Source organism: Manis javanica, chromosome 15 (genome assembly GCF_040802235.1).
Source record: "Manis javanica isolate MJ-LG chromosome 15, MJ_LKY, whole genome shotgun sequence".
Classification (NCBI taxonomy): domain Eukaryota; kingdom Metazoa; phylum Chordata; class Mammalia; order Pholidota; family Manidae; genus Manis; species Manis javanica.
In genome coordinates, this window is record NC_133170.1 from 81,682,501 (window position 1) to 81,702,177 (window position 19,677).

The window sequence follows — 19,677 nt, forward strand, 5'->3', positions numbered from 1 at the left end:
CTGGCGGTGGGGCTCCTCAGCTGCTACAGTGGCCATTCCCCTGGGATCTGATGTGGCTTTGCACTCAGTCAACACAGAGGCCCTGCATTGGTTCTCCAGTGCAGTTTGATGGCTCAGATCTGGTGTGTATGCGATTGTTCTTTGTTTTTGGCAGTGGATATTATTTAATTTTCCATTAAAAAAATACATACTTTCTGAAACAAATGGACATTTTCCTTGGTGACAGATATAGACTGTATTTCCAAAATATTCTCAAGTACAATTGTGTAAAGCATACTAATAACTTAGAAAGGGAAAGTCGTTCAGATCAATAAGGATGGTTTTCTTGGAAATCTTTACACCAGCACTTGCCTGTAAGGAATATACAATCACTTAAGATTGTACATGAATAATACAATGTACAATAATACAATATACAATCCGTGTAAGAAGTAGTCCCTACCCTCAATCCTATGATGTAATTAGGAATTCAAGTTATAAACATAGGAGAAAATTGGAGACCAGCCCACCAATTATATAAATAAGGCTGAAGGCCAAAGTCGAGTTCTGTGAGTCTCTGAAGATGAGAGGACTCAGGAGGACTGTAGAAATTGGAGGCATTGCTATGAGAAAGGCTGATGAGGCTGGATAGGTCAAGGCACAGCAGACCAGGGAACAGCCTGTTGGACTAGGAGGACGGGCGTGGGATTGTTGCATGTTCGCTGGAAACCAAGCTCCCAAGCAGGATGGCCAGAGAGGAAGCAGTTCAGGCCTCGGAAGCCAGAGTTGATAACATGGGAACTAACGTGCTGAAAGCCCTCCTTTGGAAGGTGAGCCCAGCGCCCATTTACAGGGTGGATCAGATGAAGGAAGTTTGGGGAGGAGAGGATGGGTGTAGATTTCTAAATCCAGGGAACAGGGCCTGGGCTGTGACGGCAGCAGTGAGAGAAGACAGGAAGGGTTAAATCCAAGATGCATTTAGGAAGACGACAGAACTTGATGACAAGTGGAATATATAAGGCATGAAACAGCAGGGAGAGTAAAAGATGACTGTGTGGTTCTTTGCTTGGATATTTGTGGTGTCTCTAAAAAAAAAACCAGTTCAAGTCAACAAACTAAACCCTTCCCAGAGATGCAGCTGTATCATTCCTCATGAACTTGGACTGACCTTCTGTTGAGGAAGGTGTTTCAGTTGTCTGTTAACTGCATAACAAGTCACCCCAAACCCTTGTGGCTTGAAATGGCAACAACTTATCATTTCTCCCGATTCTGTGGGTTGGCTGGGTGTCAGCCCTGCCCTTCTGCTGCTGCTCTCACCTGGGCTCAGTCAGGTGGCGGCCTCCACCTGGGGGCTCCGCGGGGCTGACATCCACGGTGGCTCCAGGCCTGCACCAGGTGACCGCTCTTTCCCGCAGCGTATTCAGCTTCTTACATGGTGGCTGGCTTCCGAGAGAGGGGAGCACAAGCTGCCAGTCATCTTAAGGCATGAACTCAGAATTCACCCCATTCTATTGATAAAGCAAGTCGCAAGGCCAGCCCAGATTCTAGAGGAGAGGAAGCTGATTCCAACTCCTAAAGAAGGAGCAACACACGTGTGTGGAGAGGGGAGCAGCTATTAGAGCCTCCTTTGGAGACTGTCCACACATTAAATTGCCAGAAATTAAGTTTCAGAGAAGGAACCACCCCCACCAGCAGAGAACACCGCTGTGATACATCAAGGCCATGGTGGCGGGTGGGGGTGGGGGGTGGACAGGATCCTTAGGAACTTGTACTACCTTCCCCTAGAGGTAAAATTCCGTAAAGAAGAAAAGGTTGTGTTTAGTTAACTATTTGGGTGAGTTGATATGATACTCAGAGACATGAGTAGGGCTGCTTGAAGAGTCAGAGTGACAGGAAAGGGGAGCTGATGTTCAGAAAGGAGGTTAAGAGGTAAGGTGGGGCCATGGTGTGATAAGACTCGGACCCATGGCCGCTGTGCGATCTGGGAGGAGTCTGGACCGGATGGGAGCAGTGCTCTCAGGGCCCGGCTGAGAGGGTGGGTGGATTTATGCTTAACCCTCTGACACCCAGAAGGGAGTATTTGAAATGGTCGGTCCTCTGACAGGATGCCAGCAGCGGCATCTCGTGTGTACATCGTCCTCGTTTCCACGGAAGGGAGAAATCAGCCACTGAGGCACTGGTGTGAGGTTCCTGGGGCAGAAGGAAGTCTCAGCACAAGGTTGAGAGACATGTGAAATAAGCAGCCACCACATCATTAATGAGGAAGCAGACTGTACTTAAAAGAAAACGTGAAAGGAGTTTGGCAGAGCCAGAAAAGGGTTTTCTAAAACGCAAAACAAGAACTCTGCTTCTGGTTGCTTAAACAGATGTCCCGGATCTGGGCAGAGCCCTGGAATAGAAAACGCAGCAGCAGTCAGAACTTCTTAGGCAAATTACCATCTGAAGAATTGTATTCAAATTGAGCTATTATCATAACAGGCACGCTTTCTGTCTTTGTCAGAAATTGTTTGATTGCCCTGGAACAGAACTCACTCAAGCTAACTTGAGCAAAGGGATTTATTGGAAGGACATCAGGAGTGTATTGCAGAATCCAGCCCAGTGTCCCAAGAATGGGGGAAGAAAGTACCCACTTTGGCTGTCTGTCTCCGGGGCCCCCTGGTCTCCCACCCTGCCTCTCTCTCAGTGTGGTGTCCATTCTTTTCTTGTGAACCAGCAGAATTAGCTCACTCATCAACTCATGTGGCCAAACACCGCTAGTTGCCTTTATCCCTACATGACAAAACCCTACAAGTCCAGTGCCTGCAACTCACTAACTGGAATGCCAATTCCAACTTCCTGGGAAAGAATCTAGTGGCCCCAGTGGGAGTCAGCCAGAGGGTGGGGTCCTTTGGCCCACCTCCAACCAGCTGCAGTGATGGGAACAGATCTTCTGAGCAGGTGCCATGGGCAACAGGTGGTCCTCAGAAAAGGGCTGTCGGCCGTGGGACCTGCATGGAAGCGTGTGTAGCACCATCATAGGGAGGCCCCAGTTATACCCAAATGTAATGGGTGCTCAGTAAGTCTGCCTGGTTGCTTCCCGACAGTTCCTTGAATTAGTAAAAGAACAGTAGTCTGAATAGTGGACCATCGCCCCTCAACTACCTCCAAACTTTAGTCTCTGTCAAGAACTCTGAACATCTGAAGAGAGTGGTAACTGACTGTCATGAGTTTTAAGGCATCATCTAAGATAAACAAGGGGTCCATTTGTATTTTAAGATGATTTTTTTTTTAATTGAAAGTGATGAAGCCTCTTTTGGGAAGAGGAAAAATGCATGACCAAGCCACAGGGCTTTAAAGTGGTCTTGAAAGTAAAAAGGAATTTGAAAACAATATCCTTTTTCAAACTGACTTTTCCTCCCTGCTTCTGGGAAGAGCTGAGGGTGGGACACGGTCTGGAAATCCACTCAGTTGACCAGTAATGCTTTTGAAGACTGCATGACGTGTCTTCTCCAGCAAGATCTCGAGCCACACTTTCCAGCGCGAGTCAGAGGGCAGTGGCACCCCTCAGAGGCTGGCCTCGCGGTGCAGTGCCGAGGGACTGCTGTGCCTGAGCACTCAGTGCTCAGTCTCACATTCATTTAGTTCCCCAGGCTGGCCCTGTGAGAAAAGGAGCACAGACATGCCAAGAAAAAAACCTTGGACTGAAAATCTGCAACCCTAGAGCTTATGTCCATCTTCTGTGTCCCCACGTAAGACCCTTAGACTTAGACCTAATCGCAAATTGGCATCTCAACAACTTTGCCAGGTACATTGGTCTGTACAAATATAGTTGTACCTATATTCAGGTTTCTTTATTGCCACATACACCTTTTTCTACTAGACCAAACTATCTGATTGTGTGGTTGTGAAACACTAACAGGTTCACTGGGGTCCGCTGAATATTGGCCCCCCCAAAAATGTCTATGTTGTAATCCCCAGAATCTTTGAATATGTTACCTTACATGGCATAAGGCACTTTGCAGATATGATTAAGTTACAGGTTTTGAGGTGGGGAGAGTATCCTATAATAAAATCAATTTATTCCTTCATAAACATATCCCTTCTTTGTCGCATAGGAGTAACATCATGTGTCCTACCTTCCTGAAAGGAGGCTGAGTTTCATGTGCGATGCTTATGAGAAAAGGCACTGGGTACTAACCAGATGTAAGAGATAAATAGTGTAATATCTGGAATCAAACCCAGTTTTCTGAGGTGGCTGCCTTTGATTTTGTGTTTTCATTCAATGCTATTTTATTTTCTATTACTGAGCAAGTTCTTGTTTGTGTGGTGAAGGATGAAAGCCTTATTATATATAATGATAATAAACACTATTTATTCGGCACATACTATCTCACCAGGCTTTGTGGTGTTTACTTAATTTACACGATCTCATTTTAGTTCTCAGAAGAACCCTTTGAGGCCTGTATTGTTCCTCATCTCACTCTTGATGAAACTAAGCTTAGAAAGTCTGTAGCGGAGGGCCAGAATTCACCTGGAGTCCAACCCCAAAGCTCACGTTTACCATCGCTGCAGCATGCTGGCCGCTTCTCGACAGGGGACGGTAGCACCAGGGCCCTTGAGAAGATCACCTTGTTACTGGGACGGAAACAAGCAAAATCAACTCCTGAGCTATGATATGAATGGCAGAAAGTGGGGTGCATAAAGTCACCCCCCATCTTTCAGTGACTATTTATCCTTATTTTTTACACAATTCTAATAAGCTCAATAGTTTTGTTCTAACCCTAAGAAGCAGCCAGTTGAGCAGAGGCGGCACATGGACTGCCGGCAATGGCAGTGGCAAGAGGCAGAAGTGCTCTGAGACTCCTTCCAGTTCTGATGGTCGGCGGCTCAGCAGCCTCGACAGCGACTAAGGAGACAGACTAACTGGTAAAGCCAGACACAAGAATGTAAAAAAATGTTCACCAGTCTGGGGCCATTTGGTGAAGGCCATTTGATGACCTTAAGCCACCAAGAAAAATTTTAAGTAGGTTAAACAAACTTAAATATTTTCAAAGAAATAGTTCATGCATTTTAGAAAGGTTTCATCCAAAATGATAAAAATAAAATTTTAAGGTTAAAGTTAACCTCTGTGGAAAACTCAGTTATCTAGAATGGTTTTTCTAATAGCCAAAGAGGACAGTGAGCAGGCAGGCGTCAAAACCAAGGGTTACCAGCTTTAAGTGGATGATACGCAGATCAGCTCAGTTTTTCACTTGTGCTTTGCTCTCTTCATTCCCTGCTGCCTAAGTAACCTTGACCTACTCACTCTGTGATTTCAGCCGACAGCACGGAGCATGCTTGTTCACTCAGCACACCGTTCAGAGCACATGCTGTTTGGCTGGGACCATGCCAGGCCCTGTGAATACAGTAGTGTGTGGAAAATACAGTCCTATCCTTAAGTCGTCCATGGTTAGTTGGGGAGAGAGTCAGTGAACAGGTGTTTAGAATCACGCTCAGCATAGGCTGCCACAGGACTACACAGCAGAAGCACAGCCTTTTTTGTGGGGCTGGGGGTGGGGTGATGGGAGGCCCTGGAGCTTCCCAGGGGAAGTTATGCTCAGCCTGCAGTCTTAAGCAGGGAAGAGTACTCCAAATAGAAGGAATGGCATGTCAAAAGTCCAGAGGCCAGAAGGCAATGCACAGCTGGGAATCTTACAAATATACAATAATTTATCTTGGCCTTCATAGGCAATGTGAGCCCAGGGATGGGGGAGGTCCTGCTGAGTGGGGAGGGGAAGGGAAGCAGCCCAGATCCTGCCGGGCTTCGTATACCATGTGAGTTTGGATTTAATCCTCAGGGGCAACTAAGGAGCTTTGAGGGTTTTCGGCAGGGCCCCTGCATACCTCTCCAGCTCCTGCTGCTTTTTCCTCTTTCAGTCACTGATCATACTCACTTCTTTTTTATCCCTGCAAAAGCCAAGGTCATTCTTGCCCTTAGGATTTTGCCCTCACCTTCCTTCTGTGTGGAAATGTGCTATAAAGAGTATTCTGGTTGCAGTGTACTAATTAGTTCAGAGTACAGTGAGCCCAGAAACAGGGAGAAGGAGCAGGAGACTGATGCAGTAGTCTAACTGGAAGGAGAGGGCAGCCTAGGTGGGCCACTGGGGAAGTGAGAGTGTTGGTAGAAAGACATGGACAGATGTCTGCAATATTTTAGGAAGTAGAACTGTCAGTGTCTGGCAAGTGATTGACTTGGGTGGCAAAGACGATACCAGCTATTAATATTCAAATGGATGGAGCAGCAGCATGGTTTGGGCTGATTTCCAGTGATCTACCTCATGGTGTGTTTGGGGACCTCATGGCACCACTGGAACATGAGCTGCCTGCATCTGCTCACTGAATTGTGAATAAAGCTTATAGGTTCCAGCTGCATTAGCAGAACCCACAACCTTGTTTGTGTCTAATCTTAACATTTATGATTATGTGCCTTGGGCTCCCTATAAATTAATACATAATAACATGCTTACTTGTGAGCATAATGGAATAAATGAGACAAAATCAGAGTAAATGACCAGGATATTCATGATCAAGTAATTCTCATTAAGAACCATTAAATGTGTGGTTCAGGTTTCCATGTGCAAGGTCCCTTTAACAAACTTGGCTTATATGATACACCCCAGCTAAAGATGTTAACTCACTGCATTTGTTTAAACTCTATAACCAAGCCAGGCCCCCGCTGAACACTGGACTCCTACTGCCTAGAGCTTTTCTGTTTACATTTGCTACTATAGAGATCTGGTTTGTTTCCAAAAGATGCATTTTAACATTTGTGTGGTGAGCCACATTTGTTATATTTGAACCATGTGTGACGCAAGAGAGAAGGATAACCACTTGGCTTAGAAGGGGAAGGGTGACTCTTTGAGTTAGCAGAGGTACTTCCTGCCAATTTAAAATGGACTGGTTAGACCTAGATGGTGACAGACATTAAAAAGTGTGTGTGGACAAATACACATATACACGTGTGTATTTTTATATGCCAAAGACTAATGTCAATATAAAGCTTGTTAAACTGGACCATGCTGTTTTTCAGTCTTAAACATAAAGGAAAATGGATTCTAAGAATGTATGTGGTTCACTTTGGAATTGGATACTGTATAGCTCTTAAACCTCAAAGTGCTTCTAGGACCAGGCCTCATTCATGTCTTATTCTATCTTCAGTTGTATCAACAGTGAGGAGTCAAACAGAGAATATAAGGAAAGAGCTGATAGTGAAATGATTCACAAGTTAATAACACAGATAGAAAATTAAGGTCCAGAGAAGTTGATTTGTTCGTGGCTTATATAAATTTATTCCTTCATTCAATAAACATATATTTAATATGTATTTTATAGGTGTTTAATTAGTTAGCTGTTCCTGTATAATAAATTACCCTACAACTTAGTGACTTAAAGAACACACATTTATCATCTCACACTTTATTTGGATCAAGAAATCTGTGCATGGCTTAGCTGGGTCCTCTCCTTAAAGGTCTCTCATAAACTGCAGTCAATGTGTCTGCAAGGGCTGGGGTCTCATCTGAAGGCTCCACTGAGGAAGGGTCTACTTCAAGCATACACAGTTGTTGGTAGGATTCAGTCTTTGCAGAAACTGAAAGTCTTGGTTTCTTATTGGCTGTTGGCTCAAGACCACCCTCAGCTCCTTACCCGTGACCCCCCAGACATGGTATATTACTTCATCAAAGTACATAAGCTGAGAAGGCAAGAGAAAGAGTCTGCTAGCAAGACAGACGTCACAGTCTCTTGTAGCCTAATTGCAAATTGGCATCTCATCAACTTTGCCACTTATATTGGTGTATGTATTGGTTTGTACAAGTATAGTTGGTACCTGTATTCAGGTTTCTTTATTCCCACATACACCTTTTTCTACTAAACCAAACTATCTGATTGTGTGGTTGTGGAACGCTAACAGGTCCACTGCAGTCAGCTGAATATTGGCCCCCCCCCAAAATGTCTGGAATCTTTGAATATGTTACCTTACATGGCATAAGGCACTCTGCAGATATGATTAAGTTACAGGTTTTGAGGTGGGGAGAGTATCCTTATTCAGGTGGGCTCGATGTAATCACACAGGGTCTTATAACAGAAGCAGGACGACCAGAGTCAGAGATGATGTGAAAAAGGAGGCAGAGGGAGGGAAGGCAATATGATGAAGCAGAGGCTCGAGTGGTTTGGTCACAGTCTCAGGGACGGGGGCAGTTTTTAGGAGATGGGAAGGGCAAGGAACAGATTCTCTTTCTGAGCCTCCAGAAGGAGCAAGGCCCTGCTGACACCTTGATTTCCCTAAGATCCACTTAGTTCTTCTGACCTCCTGAACTGCGAGAGAATGAATTCATGCTGCTTTAAGCCACTAGGCTTGTGGTAATTTGTTCCAAGAAAGAGGAAATTAATACACTCACTGAAGTGGGACTTTTTAAGGAACAATGGAAGCACAAGGACTTCTAAGGGCTTTTCCTGCCCTCCCATGACTCTGATATATAATTTACATACTGTAGGCTTCTCTACTTTTTAGGAATTATTCCTAGTTCTCTTCAATAGTAAATTCTATCAATATTGAACAGGTTAGTTAAAGATGAACCTGGGTTTCACATACTCTTCAAAATAAAACTAAAACGTGGCGTTTAGCAGAGGACACTTTTTTTTTTTTGCTATCATTAATGTAGTTACATGAACAACATTATGGTTATAGGCTCCCCCTATTATCAGCTCCCCACCACATACCCCATTACAGTCACTGCCCATCAGGGAAGTAAGACGCTGCACAGTCACTACTTCTCTTACCTGGTATACTGCCTTCCCTGTGTCCCCCTACATTACACATAGCAGAGAACATTTAAGGCCTCCATTTTTAAACCATGTTGCTTATTTATTTGTACCTTAAGAGTGGAAACATTGACTGAGATCAAAGTACCAGCACAAATTAGTGTTTCACAGCCAGATGTTGTGAAATTCTTTTGCTTTTCTTTTTTTCTCCAGTGCCTGGAAACCTTGGCTGCTACAAGGATCATGGAAACCCACCTCCTCTCACTGGTGCCAGTAAAACATCTAACAAACTTACCATACAAACCTGTATCAGTTTTTGTCGGAGTCAGAGGTTCAAGGTAATGGCTATGTGGCTGTGTATCTGTAGAAAAACATAAAGATGTAAATGCATTCTGCTGAGATAACTTACAAACATATATATGAATTTTAAAAAAATAAACCTGTCAAGCTCTACAACTCTGCTTTTCTGCCAAGGAGAAGTGGGAGGGAGAGTGGAGCTTGGGATTCAAGAGAGTCAGGCAGTACTCTTGTCTAAACCCTAGGAGGAAAGGGAAGGGAAGTCCCAGTATCTGCACCTCCATTTGACCTCCAACAGAGGTGCTTCCCTATGCACTTGTGTGCTGTGAGCAGGGGCATCTCTGACTCCACAGTGGATCTGGGAATAAACCAACGTAGTGGTTATTTCCTTGATACATTAAAAGGCCCTAGACTACACACGAGTCCAGAATGTCTTCTTTTCTTCTTATCCACTCCTCTATTTGAAATTCATTCCTTGGCCATTGAGTTCAATAATGCTATTGTTTGTTATATCAAAAAAAGAAGAAAAGTCCTTTCCTTCTTTATTTCCTTTCTTCCATCCTTCCTTCTTTCCATCCATCCATCCATCCATCCATCCATCCATCCATCCACCCATCCACCCATCCATCCATCCATCCATCCATCCATCCACCCATCCATCCATCCATCCATCCATCCATCCATCCATCCACCCATCCATCCATCCATCCATTCGTCCATCCATCCATCCATCCATCTTCCCTTAAAAATTCAGTCAAGCCATTAATCAGGCCCAAGCAAGGAGAGTAGCCTGGCAGGGTTCAGGGCCTGTGTGAGGCTTAGCAAGGCAGTTTGGTCCAACATGACAAGTGATTGATTACTGCAAAGGGATTGAGCATATAGGTAAATATATGAAGGATAATGGGAGCTAGATTTCTCTCTGTTGGAGAAGGGAGCCAGGAGAAACTGAAATGAAGCATGTAGTGTTGGACAGGGACTGAAGTTATAAGTATAGTGCATGGTTTTGATATATATAAAGATATAGAAATAAATATAAATATGTTTATGTGTCTGTGTATATATGTATATACACACATATTGCTTAGCTCTGTCCACTAAAGGAGCCCAGAAACAGTGACACACTGGTACTGGAATGCACATTTAGCACTCAGATCTTGGGTTTCTAAATACTGTTCTCCATTAAAAAGAACCAGTGCTACTTGGAATGAATTGCTGATTCTAGAGGTGATTCTGAGAAAGTGCAAGATGAGCCTGAAACATCTCATACAAGAAAGTAAGAAATGACAGGGACTGGTCAGAAAGACAGAGGAAGCAGCCTAAAGGGTCTCCACTGGAGAAACAGAAGTAATCTGAGCTTCAAAACAAATGATAATAAATATACCCCATTGAATAAAATAAGAATCCACGCTGATATAAATCCACACTGATTTAAATAAATAAGTAAACAAATATATAAGGAGAAGAAAAGCATTTCCTTACAGGAGAGTGCCAACTAATACATGTAGAAGAAATGATGAAATTAGAAAATTAACCATCTGACAACCGTCATAGTAATAATGATTCAGAGAGCAAATATCAAGGTACGCAAATATCCCACATCCTCATCTACTAGTGGGTAAAGGTTGCGTGAGGAACAGGATATTTATATAGCCTCAAAGATGTCCCACAAAATACTATTAAGGGAAAACAAGTAATTCTGCAGTGGAGAAAACTGGCACTACCTTACTCAAGTGATCAAAGTCAATCCAGTGATGGGACAACTGCACATTGTATCCCACCTGAACTGTCAAGAGCATAACGTCACTTTGTTGATCCTTCTGCCAAAAAGGCATAATATGAATCTGATCACAATAAACATTAGGCAAATCCTAAATGGGGGATATTCTACAAAATGACTGGCCTTTATTCTTCTTTAAAAATGTCAAAATCATAAAGGTCAGGGAAGGAATGATTATTCCAGATTAAAAGAGACTGAAGAGATCTGACAGCTAAGTATACTTATGATCCTGGATTGGATCCTTTTCTACAAAGGATGTGATTCAAACAGCTGCCAACTTGAGTGGGAGTCACCGGGTGAAAGGGGTCTCTTTTGTAATTATTTTTATAATTTTTCTTGTAACTTTTCTGTAGGTTTGAAATTATTTCAAAATAAAAACATAGCAAAAGTATTTGAGAAAACACAGCAATCACTAATGATAAAATTCACCAGCATACCAAGAATAGAATGGAACTTCCTCACCCTGATTAACAGCATCTGTAAAAAAACTAAAGGTAACATATTCAATGGCGTAAGGTTCAGTGCTTTCTACCTAAGATCAGGAACAAACAATGATGCCCATTCTCATCTTTTTAATGAGTATTATTTTGGAGGCCCTTGCCAATGAAATGAAGCAAGAAAAAAGATATAAAAAGCATGTAGGTTGGAAAGGAGGAAGTAATATTTATTTATGGACAACGTGATCAAGTATATAGACAATTCTAAAGAATATATGAAAAAGCTACTAGAACTAATAAGTAAGTTTAGCAAGGTTGCAGGTTAAAAGGTCATATTCAAAAATCAATTCTGTGTTGCATTTCTAGGTACTAGCAGTGAACAATTAGAAAATAAAAATTTTAATTTCATTTATAAGAGCATAAATAAAAGTAAATTTAACAAAAGATATTAAAGACCTATCTATATACCAAATACTTAATTTACACTGCAGGAGGAAATTAAAGATCTAAATAAATGGAGATACAGACTTTGTTCGTGGATTAGAAAACTCAATATTGTTAAAATGTCAGTTCTTCCCAAATTGGACCACAGATTCAATGCAATCCCAATCAAAATCATAATTTTTTTAATTGACAAGCTGATCCTAAAATGTATATGGAAAGGCAAAGAACCTGGAATAACCAAAATAATTTTTAAAAAGATCAACTTTAGAGGATGTACCCTGCCTGATCTCAAGACTTTCCATTAACTTGTGGGAATCAAGAGACTAATATTAGCATAAGAATTGTCAAACAGGTCAAAAGTCAACAAACAGTGGCAATTGGCCCAAATCCTACCACCCACCTGTTTTTGTAAATAAAGTTTTTTAGAAACATAACCACATCCAGTCTTCTACATATTGTCTGTGCCTACTTTCAGGCTACAACAGTAAAGCTGAGCAGCTGAGAAACTGTATGTCTCACAAAGCCAAAAACATTTACTATCTGACCTTTTACACAAGAAAAGAATTTCCAAAGTGGTTTCTCAGCTACTCAATTTTGCAGTTGTAGCATGTTGTAGCCTAGACCAATGGTATAGAATTTAGAGCCCAGAAACAAACCCATACAGTTATTTATGGTCAACTGATTTTGACAAGAATGCCAAGATCACTTGGTGGAGGAAGAATAGTTGTTCAATAAATGAACCTGGGACTACTGGATACCCGCATGCAAAATAATGAATTTGGACTCCAACCTCACACTTATATAAAAATGAACTAAAAATGGATCAAAGACCTAAATGTAATAGCTGAAACCATAAAATTCTTAAAGGGAAGCATAGGCAAAAATATACATGACCTTGGGTTAGAAATGGTTTTTTAGTTATGATGCAAAAGCACAAGCAATCAAAATGAAAATAGATATTTCATCAAAATTTAAAACGTGTATGTCAAGGATGCTATTAAGAAAATGCAAAAAACAACTCACAGAATGAGAGAAAATATTTGCAAATCATATAGCTGAATAAGGATTTTTTTTGTATCATTAATACACAATTACATGAGCAACATTATGGTTACTAGACTCCCCCCATTATCAGTCCCCACCATATACCCCATTACAGTCACTGCCCATCAGCATAGTAAGATGCTATCTGAATAAGGATTTAATGTCCAGAATATATAAAGAACTCTTACAACTGGACAATTAAAGGGCAACCAAATTTAAAAATACTCAAATGTTTTGAATAGGCATTTCTCCACAGAAGATATACAAATAGTCAATAATCACATGAAAAGATGCTCAATATCATCAGTCTTTAGGAAAAGACAAATCATTAAACCATAATAAGATACCACTTCACATAATGAATAATCTTGGTTGGTTATAATCTTAAAAAAAAAGGACAAAACAAGCACTGGTGAGGATGTGAAGAAGTTAGAACCTCCATTCATTGCTGGTGGAAATGTAAAATGGTGCAGCTGCTGTGGAAAACAGCTTGGCAGTTTCTCAAGAAGTTAAACATAGATTACCTTATGACCCAGTAATTCCACTCCTTGGTATATACCCAAGAAAGCTGAAAACATGTTCACACAAAAACTTGTACATGAATATTCTTAGCAGCATTATTCATAATAGCCAAAAAGTAGAAACAACCCTAGTGTCCATCAACTAATGAAAAGGATAAACAAAATGAAATATTTGCATACAATGGAATATTATTCAACCACCAGAAGAAATGAAGTACTGATGCATGCTACAACCTGATGAACCTTGAAAACATTATGCTAAGTGAAGGAAACCAGACATAAGAGGCCAGGTTTTGTATTATGCCATTTATATGAAGTGTCCAGAATATTCGAATCCATAGAGACAGAAAGTAAGTTCCTGGCTGACAGATGTAGGAGGAATTAGGACTAACTGTTTATTGATACCGGGTTTCATATCAAAGGCAGGGGAGTGTTCTAGAATTAGATAATGGTGATGGTCGGTCAACATAATGAATATACTAACAACCACTGAAATGTACACTTTAAGATAGTGAAGTTTATATTACATGAATTACATCTCAATAAAAACAAAAACTATTAATCTTCTAGAAAAACATACAGAAAATCTTAAGACAGTGAGTTAGACAAAGATTTCTTAAACAGTATATAAAAAACACAAAACACAAAAGAAAATGTTGGTAAATTAGGCTTATCAGTATTAAAAACAACTTCAAAAAACAAAGTTAAGGAAGTGAAAAGGCAAGCCATATACTGGAAGAAAGTATTTGACAAACAAATATTTGATAAAAGACTTGTATACAGAATATATAAAGAACTCTTACAACTCAATTATAAGACTATTCAAGTTTAATATGGGCAAAAGATTTGAATAAAATTTCACCAAGGAAAACACATGGATGGCCAAAAGACACATGAAAAGATGTTCAGCATTACTAGTTATTGGGGAAATACAAACTAAAACCACAATGAGATAACATTATATATCCACTAGAATGACTAAAGTTAAAAATGCTGAAAATACTAAGAATTGGTAAGAAGGTGGAGCCCCTGGAACTCTCATAGACTGCTGGTAGGAATGCAAAATGGTACAGCCTCTTTAGAGAAAGGTCTGAAGTTTCTTGTAAAGGTAAATATACACCTGTCCTCTGATTCAGCAATACCACACCTGGGTACTTACCTAAGAGAAATGAAAACCTTTGTTCACACAAAGACTTAAACATGAATGTTCATAGCATTATTCAGAATAGCCCCAAACTGTAAATAATGCAAATGTCCATTAACTTATGAACAGATAAGTAAATTGTGGTGTATGCACACTGCAGAGTACTGCTCAGCAGTAAAAAGAAAAGATACAGTAAGACATATTGATACAACATGGATGAATTACCAAACGTTATGCTAATTGACAGAAGTTAAATACAAAAGACTACATGCTGAACTTAAAACAGATCTTATGTCTAACTGTTTATAGAACTTTTAGAACAAAACAGGTGGAAAAAAAATCTTCATGACCTGGGTTTAGACAGAAAGTTTTAGTGACACCAAAAACATGATCCATAAAAGAAAAAATTGGTAAACTTTAATTTGGACTTCAACAAAATTAAAAACATTTGCTCTGTGAATTCTTTAAAAGAATGAAAAGTACAGCCATAGCCTGGGAGAAAATATTTGCAAATCACATATGCAACAAAGAACTTTGTATCCAGAGTGTACTAAAAAAAATAATAACTCTAAAGCCTCAATAGTAAAATAAATACATAAATAACCCAATTAAAAACAGACAAGACTTGAACAAATACTTCAGCAAAGAGAACATACAAATGGCAAATAAGCACATGAAAAGACATTTCCACATCATTAAGCATTAATAAAAAAGAGCAAAGTAGTGATACACGCACCAATTTGAATGAACCTCAAACATATTACACTGAGTGAAAAGCCAGTCTCAAAAGGTTACATACTATATGATTCCATTTACATGGCTACTGTAGTGAAATTACCATAGATTTGGTGGCTTAAACAACAAAACATTTATTTCTCATAGTTCTGGAGGCTGAGAAGTCCAAGATCAAGGTGTTGGCAGATTTGGTGTTTGGTGTCATGTTTTTCTGGTTTATAGATGGCTTTCTTCCCACTAAGTCCTCACATGGCAAAAGGGGCAAGGCAGCACTCTGGAGTCCCCTTAGGGAGGGCACTGATTCATGGGGGTCCGCCCTCACAGCCTCATCTCTTAAAGTCTCACCTCCAAATGCCATCACCCTGGGGACTAGCTTTCAATATGCATTGGGGAGGTGGAGAGACACAAACTTTCAGTCTATAGCATTTGACATTTTTGAAAAAAACAACACTATAGCAATGGAAAACTGATTGGCGGTTGCCAGGGTTTATAGGAAGGAGAAGGAGAAAGCAAAAGGTCCCAGATAGGAACATTATTGGGGTAATGCACTTATTCTGTATCCTGACTGTAACAGTGGTTAAATTCATAGAACTATATACCATATAAATGGTTGTACCTTATAATAGTTGCAACAAAAGTCCTTTTTGCATATGTGATTTGCAAATAGTTTATATATGTTAAAAAATAAAGTAAAAATTTTAATGGAGCCTGTAATTTGCTGTGAAGAATAGCTACAAAGCACTTACTACCTGGCACATAGTAAACATTCAGTAAAGTGATCAGCTGTTACTCTTATTAATGTTTCAAGTTTATGGGACTCTTCCTCCCCACCCCCTACCAAACTTACTTAAATACAGTAGAAATGCAAACATTAAAAAGGGATGCTGATAAAACTGAAGGAACAAAATAGCAGCAGACTCACAGACTCCAAGAAGGGACTGGTGGTTACCAAAGGGGAGGCGTGGGGGAGGGTGGGTGGGGAGGGAGGGAGAAGGGGATTGTGGGGTATCATGACTGGTGCACATGGTGGGTGTGGGGTCATGGGGAAGACAGTGTAGCTCAGAGAAGACAAATAGGGACTCTGTGGCATCTTACTACACTGATGGACAGTGACTGCAATGGGGTATGGGGGGAACTCGATAATAAGGGTGAATGTAATGACCACATTGTTCTTCTTGTGAAACCTTCATAAGAGTGTATATCAGTGATACCTTAATAAAAAAAGGGATGCTGATAAAAGCCATCCAGATTGGTGAGGAAGAAGTTGAACTGTCACTTTTTGCAGGTGACATGATATTATACATAAAAACCCTAAAGACTCCACCAAAGCTATTAGAATTAATAACTGGATTCAGCAAAGTTGTGGGATACAAAATTAATACACATAAATCTGTTGTATTCCTATATACTAACAACAAACTAGCAGAAAGAGAAATAAGGAAAACAATTCCATTTACAGCTGCACCAAAAAGAATAAAATATCTAGGAATAGACCTCACCAAGGAGGTAAAAGACCAGTACTCTGAAAACTATAAAACGCTCATGAGAGAAATTAAAGAAGACACAAATAAATGGAAATCTATCCCATGCTCATGGATAGGAAGAATAAATATTGTCAAAATGGCCATCCTGCCCAAGCAATTTACAGATTCAGTATAATCCCTATCAAAATATTGACAGCATTCTTTAATGAACAAATAGTTCTAAAATTCATATGGAACCACAAAAGACCCCAAATAGCCAAAGCAATCCTCAGAAAAAAGAACAAAGCTGAGGGGGATTATGCTCCCTGACTTCAACCTATACTGCAAAACTACAGTAATCAAAACAGTATGGTACTGGTATAAGAATAAACATATAGATCAATGGAACAGAATAGAGAGCCCACATATTGTCAATTAATATATGATAAAGGAGCCATGAATATACAGTGGGGAAAAGACAGCCTCTTCAGTAACTGGTGTTAGAAAAACTGGGCAACTACATGTAAGAGAATGAAACTGGATCATTGTTTAACTCCATACACAAAAGTAAACTCAAAGTGGATCAAAGACCTGAATGTAAGACATGCAACCATAAAACTTTTAGAAGAAAACATAGGCAAAAATCTCTTGATCATGAGTATGACCAGCTTTTTCCTGGGCACGTCTCCTCAGGCAGGGGAAACGAAAAATGAACAAGTGGAACTACATCAAGATAAAAAGCTTCTGTAGAGCAAAAGACACCATCAACAGAACAAAAAGGCAGCCTACAGTATGGGAGAATATATTTGTAAATGGTTTATCCAAAATATATATCCAGTATATATACCATCCAAAATACGTAAAGAACTCATATGCCTCAACAACAAAAAAACAAATAACCCAATTATAAAATGGGCAGAGGACCTGAACAGACAGTTCTCCAAAGAAGAAATACAGATGGCCAACAGGCACATGAAAAGGTGCTCCACATCACCAATCATCAGGGAAATGCAAATCAAAACCACAATGTGATACCGCCTCACGCCAGTGAGAATGGCCGCTATCTAAGAGACAAGAAATAACAAGTGTTGACGAGGACATGGAGAAATGGGAGCCCTCCTACACTGTTGGTGGGAATGTAAATTGATACAGCTGTTGTGGAAAGCAGTATGGAGGTTCCTCAAAAAACTAAAAATAGAAATATCATGTGACCCAGTAATTCCACTTCTAGGAATTTGCCAAAGAAAACAAAACACCTGATTTGAAAAGATACATGCACCCCTCTGTTTATCACTGCATTATTTACAATTGCCAAGATATGGAAGCAACCTAAGTGTCCCTCAACAGACGAATGGATAAAGAAGAGGTGGTACATATACACAGTGGAATATTATTCAACCATTAAAAAAATGCTGCCATTTGCAGCAACATGGATGGATCTAGAGGGTATTACGCTCAGTGAAATAAGCCAGGTGGAGAAAGACAAATACCATATGATTTCACATATTTGTGGAGTATAAAAATGAAGGAAAACAGGAGGAACAAAATAGCAGTGGACTCATTGACACTGAGAAGTGACCAGTGGTTACCATGGGGGACGGGTTGGAGTGAATGGGTGGGGAGAGAGAAGGGGGATAAAGGAGCACAAAAATTCTCAATCATAATATAAGTTGGTCTCAAGGATAGTAGTACAACCTGGAGAATATAGTCAATGATTCTGTAACATCTTTTTATGTTGACAGAGAGTAAGTTACTATATAGAGGAGGTGAGGATCTAATAATATGGGTAACTGTTGAACCACTGTGTTGTATATTTGAAACCAATATAAGATTGTATATCAATGATACTTCAATAACTAAAAAAAAAGAGAGAGAGATGCTGGCTGAAGGGAAAATGTAATTACTGGTCAGTGTGTAATGAAGTCTTGTGAGTGAGACAAGGGAGAGGTCCCAGGGAAGGCGGAGCAGGAAGGCAAGGCTGCTGCTTGTGGGGGGCCGACCCTGACACCCTAGAGTGACTTACCAAGTGCTGTTTCTCTATTGTGGCAGTTTGCCGGAATGGAGTCAGGCTATGCTTGCTTCTGTGGGAACGACCCTGATTACTGGAAGTATGGGGAAGCAGCCAGTACCGAGTGCAACAGTGTCTGCTTTGGGGATCACACCCAGCCCTGTGGTGGCGATGGCAGGATCATCCTCTTTGACAGTGAGTATGCCCTGTGCCCATCACTCAAGACACAGGACCCCTGTGCCAGGGAACAAACCTGCCCACCCTCCCTGCCTTCCGTTCATTCATTCATTTGGCAACACTTATTAAGCCCCTACCACAGGCCAGATACTGACCAGACCCGGGGGATAAAACACTGAGCAAGACTCAGGCCCTGCCTTCTAGAAAGGAGGGTGGATGTTTAAAAAGTAATTGATTACAGTTTGCCACGTGCTTCAAAGTGACAGGGCCTATTGTGAGGTACTTATACAACCTAGAAAAGGTGACCTTTCCAGTTTAACGGAGAAACGCTGATATAACTGCTCAGTATGAGAAGATTTAAGCTCCTCTTGTTTTAATGTAATTTCCAAGCCCTGATAGTGTTTTCTCAGGCATTTGGGATTTCTTTCTCCTTGTGATGCAGCTGAGAAGAGAGCATATGCTTCATGTTGTCTTCCCAGGCCCGTACGGCTAGGCCCCGACCCTCCGCCTCTCTGATCTGCCGTGTTTGTGAGATGCGGGCTAGAGGCTGGGTGCACTCTGACTAGGGTATGGATCTGGGGCCTTGGCCTCTCCAACACACGTTCTAACCACTTGCCTTCCCAATCCCTCATCAAAATCCACCTGCATCCACTCAGCGATCCTGAGGCTTTGTGAGGGGCCATAGTGCCTATGCAGCGCCAGATTTTAAAGTGGTAGAAACGACATAGTCACAGTGAGGCAGACAGAAGGAAAAGCTTGAGATTACTAAGATACACTATAGAGTCTATAGTGTCCTTGTTTCTCTTTAGGCTACAGTAGATACGCTCATGACATCTCATTTACGCAGAGTGGCTGTTTTAAGCAAACGTGTCT

General features: G+C 40.8%; 1 protein-coding gene across 5 annotated transcripts in view; it reads left to right on the forward strand.

Moving 5' to 3' along the window:
- Positions 1 to 19,677, forward strand: part of KREMEN1 (kringle containing transmembrane protein 1) — a 95,091-nt gene that overhangs the window by 29,698 nt on the left and 45,716 nt on the right. For all 5 annotated transcript variants that reach the window (XR_012125473.1, XR_012125474.1, XM_073222597.1 and 2 more), the window contains exons 4-5: positions 8,971 to 9,095; positions 18,669 to 18,822. Coding sequence is in view for 3 of the 5 variants with exons in the window: in XM_073222597.1 (XP_073078698.1) it covers positions 8,971 to 9,095; positions 18,669 to 18,822 (279 nt within the window). In the remaining 2 variants the exon portion in view is untranslated. The remainder of the gene's footprint in view (positions 1 to 8,970; positions 9,096 to 18,668; positions 18,823 to 19,677) is intronic.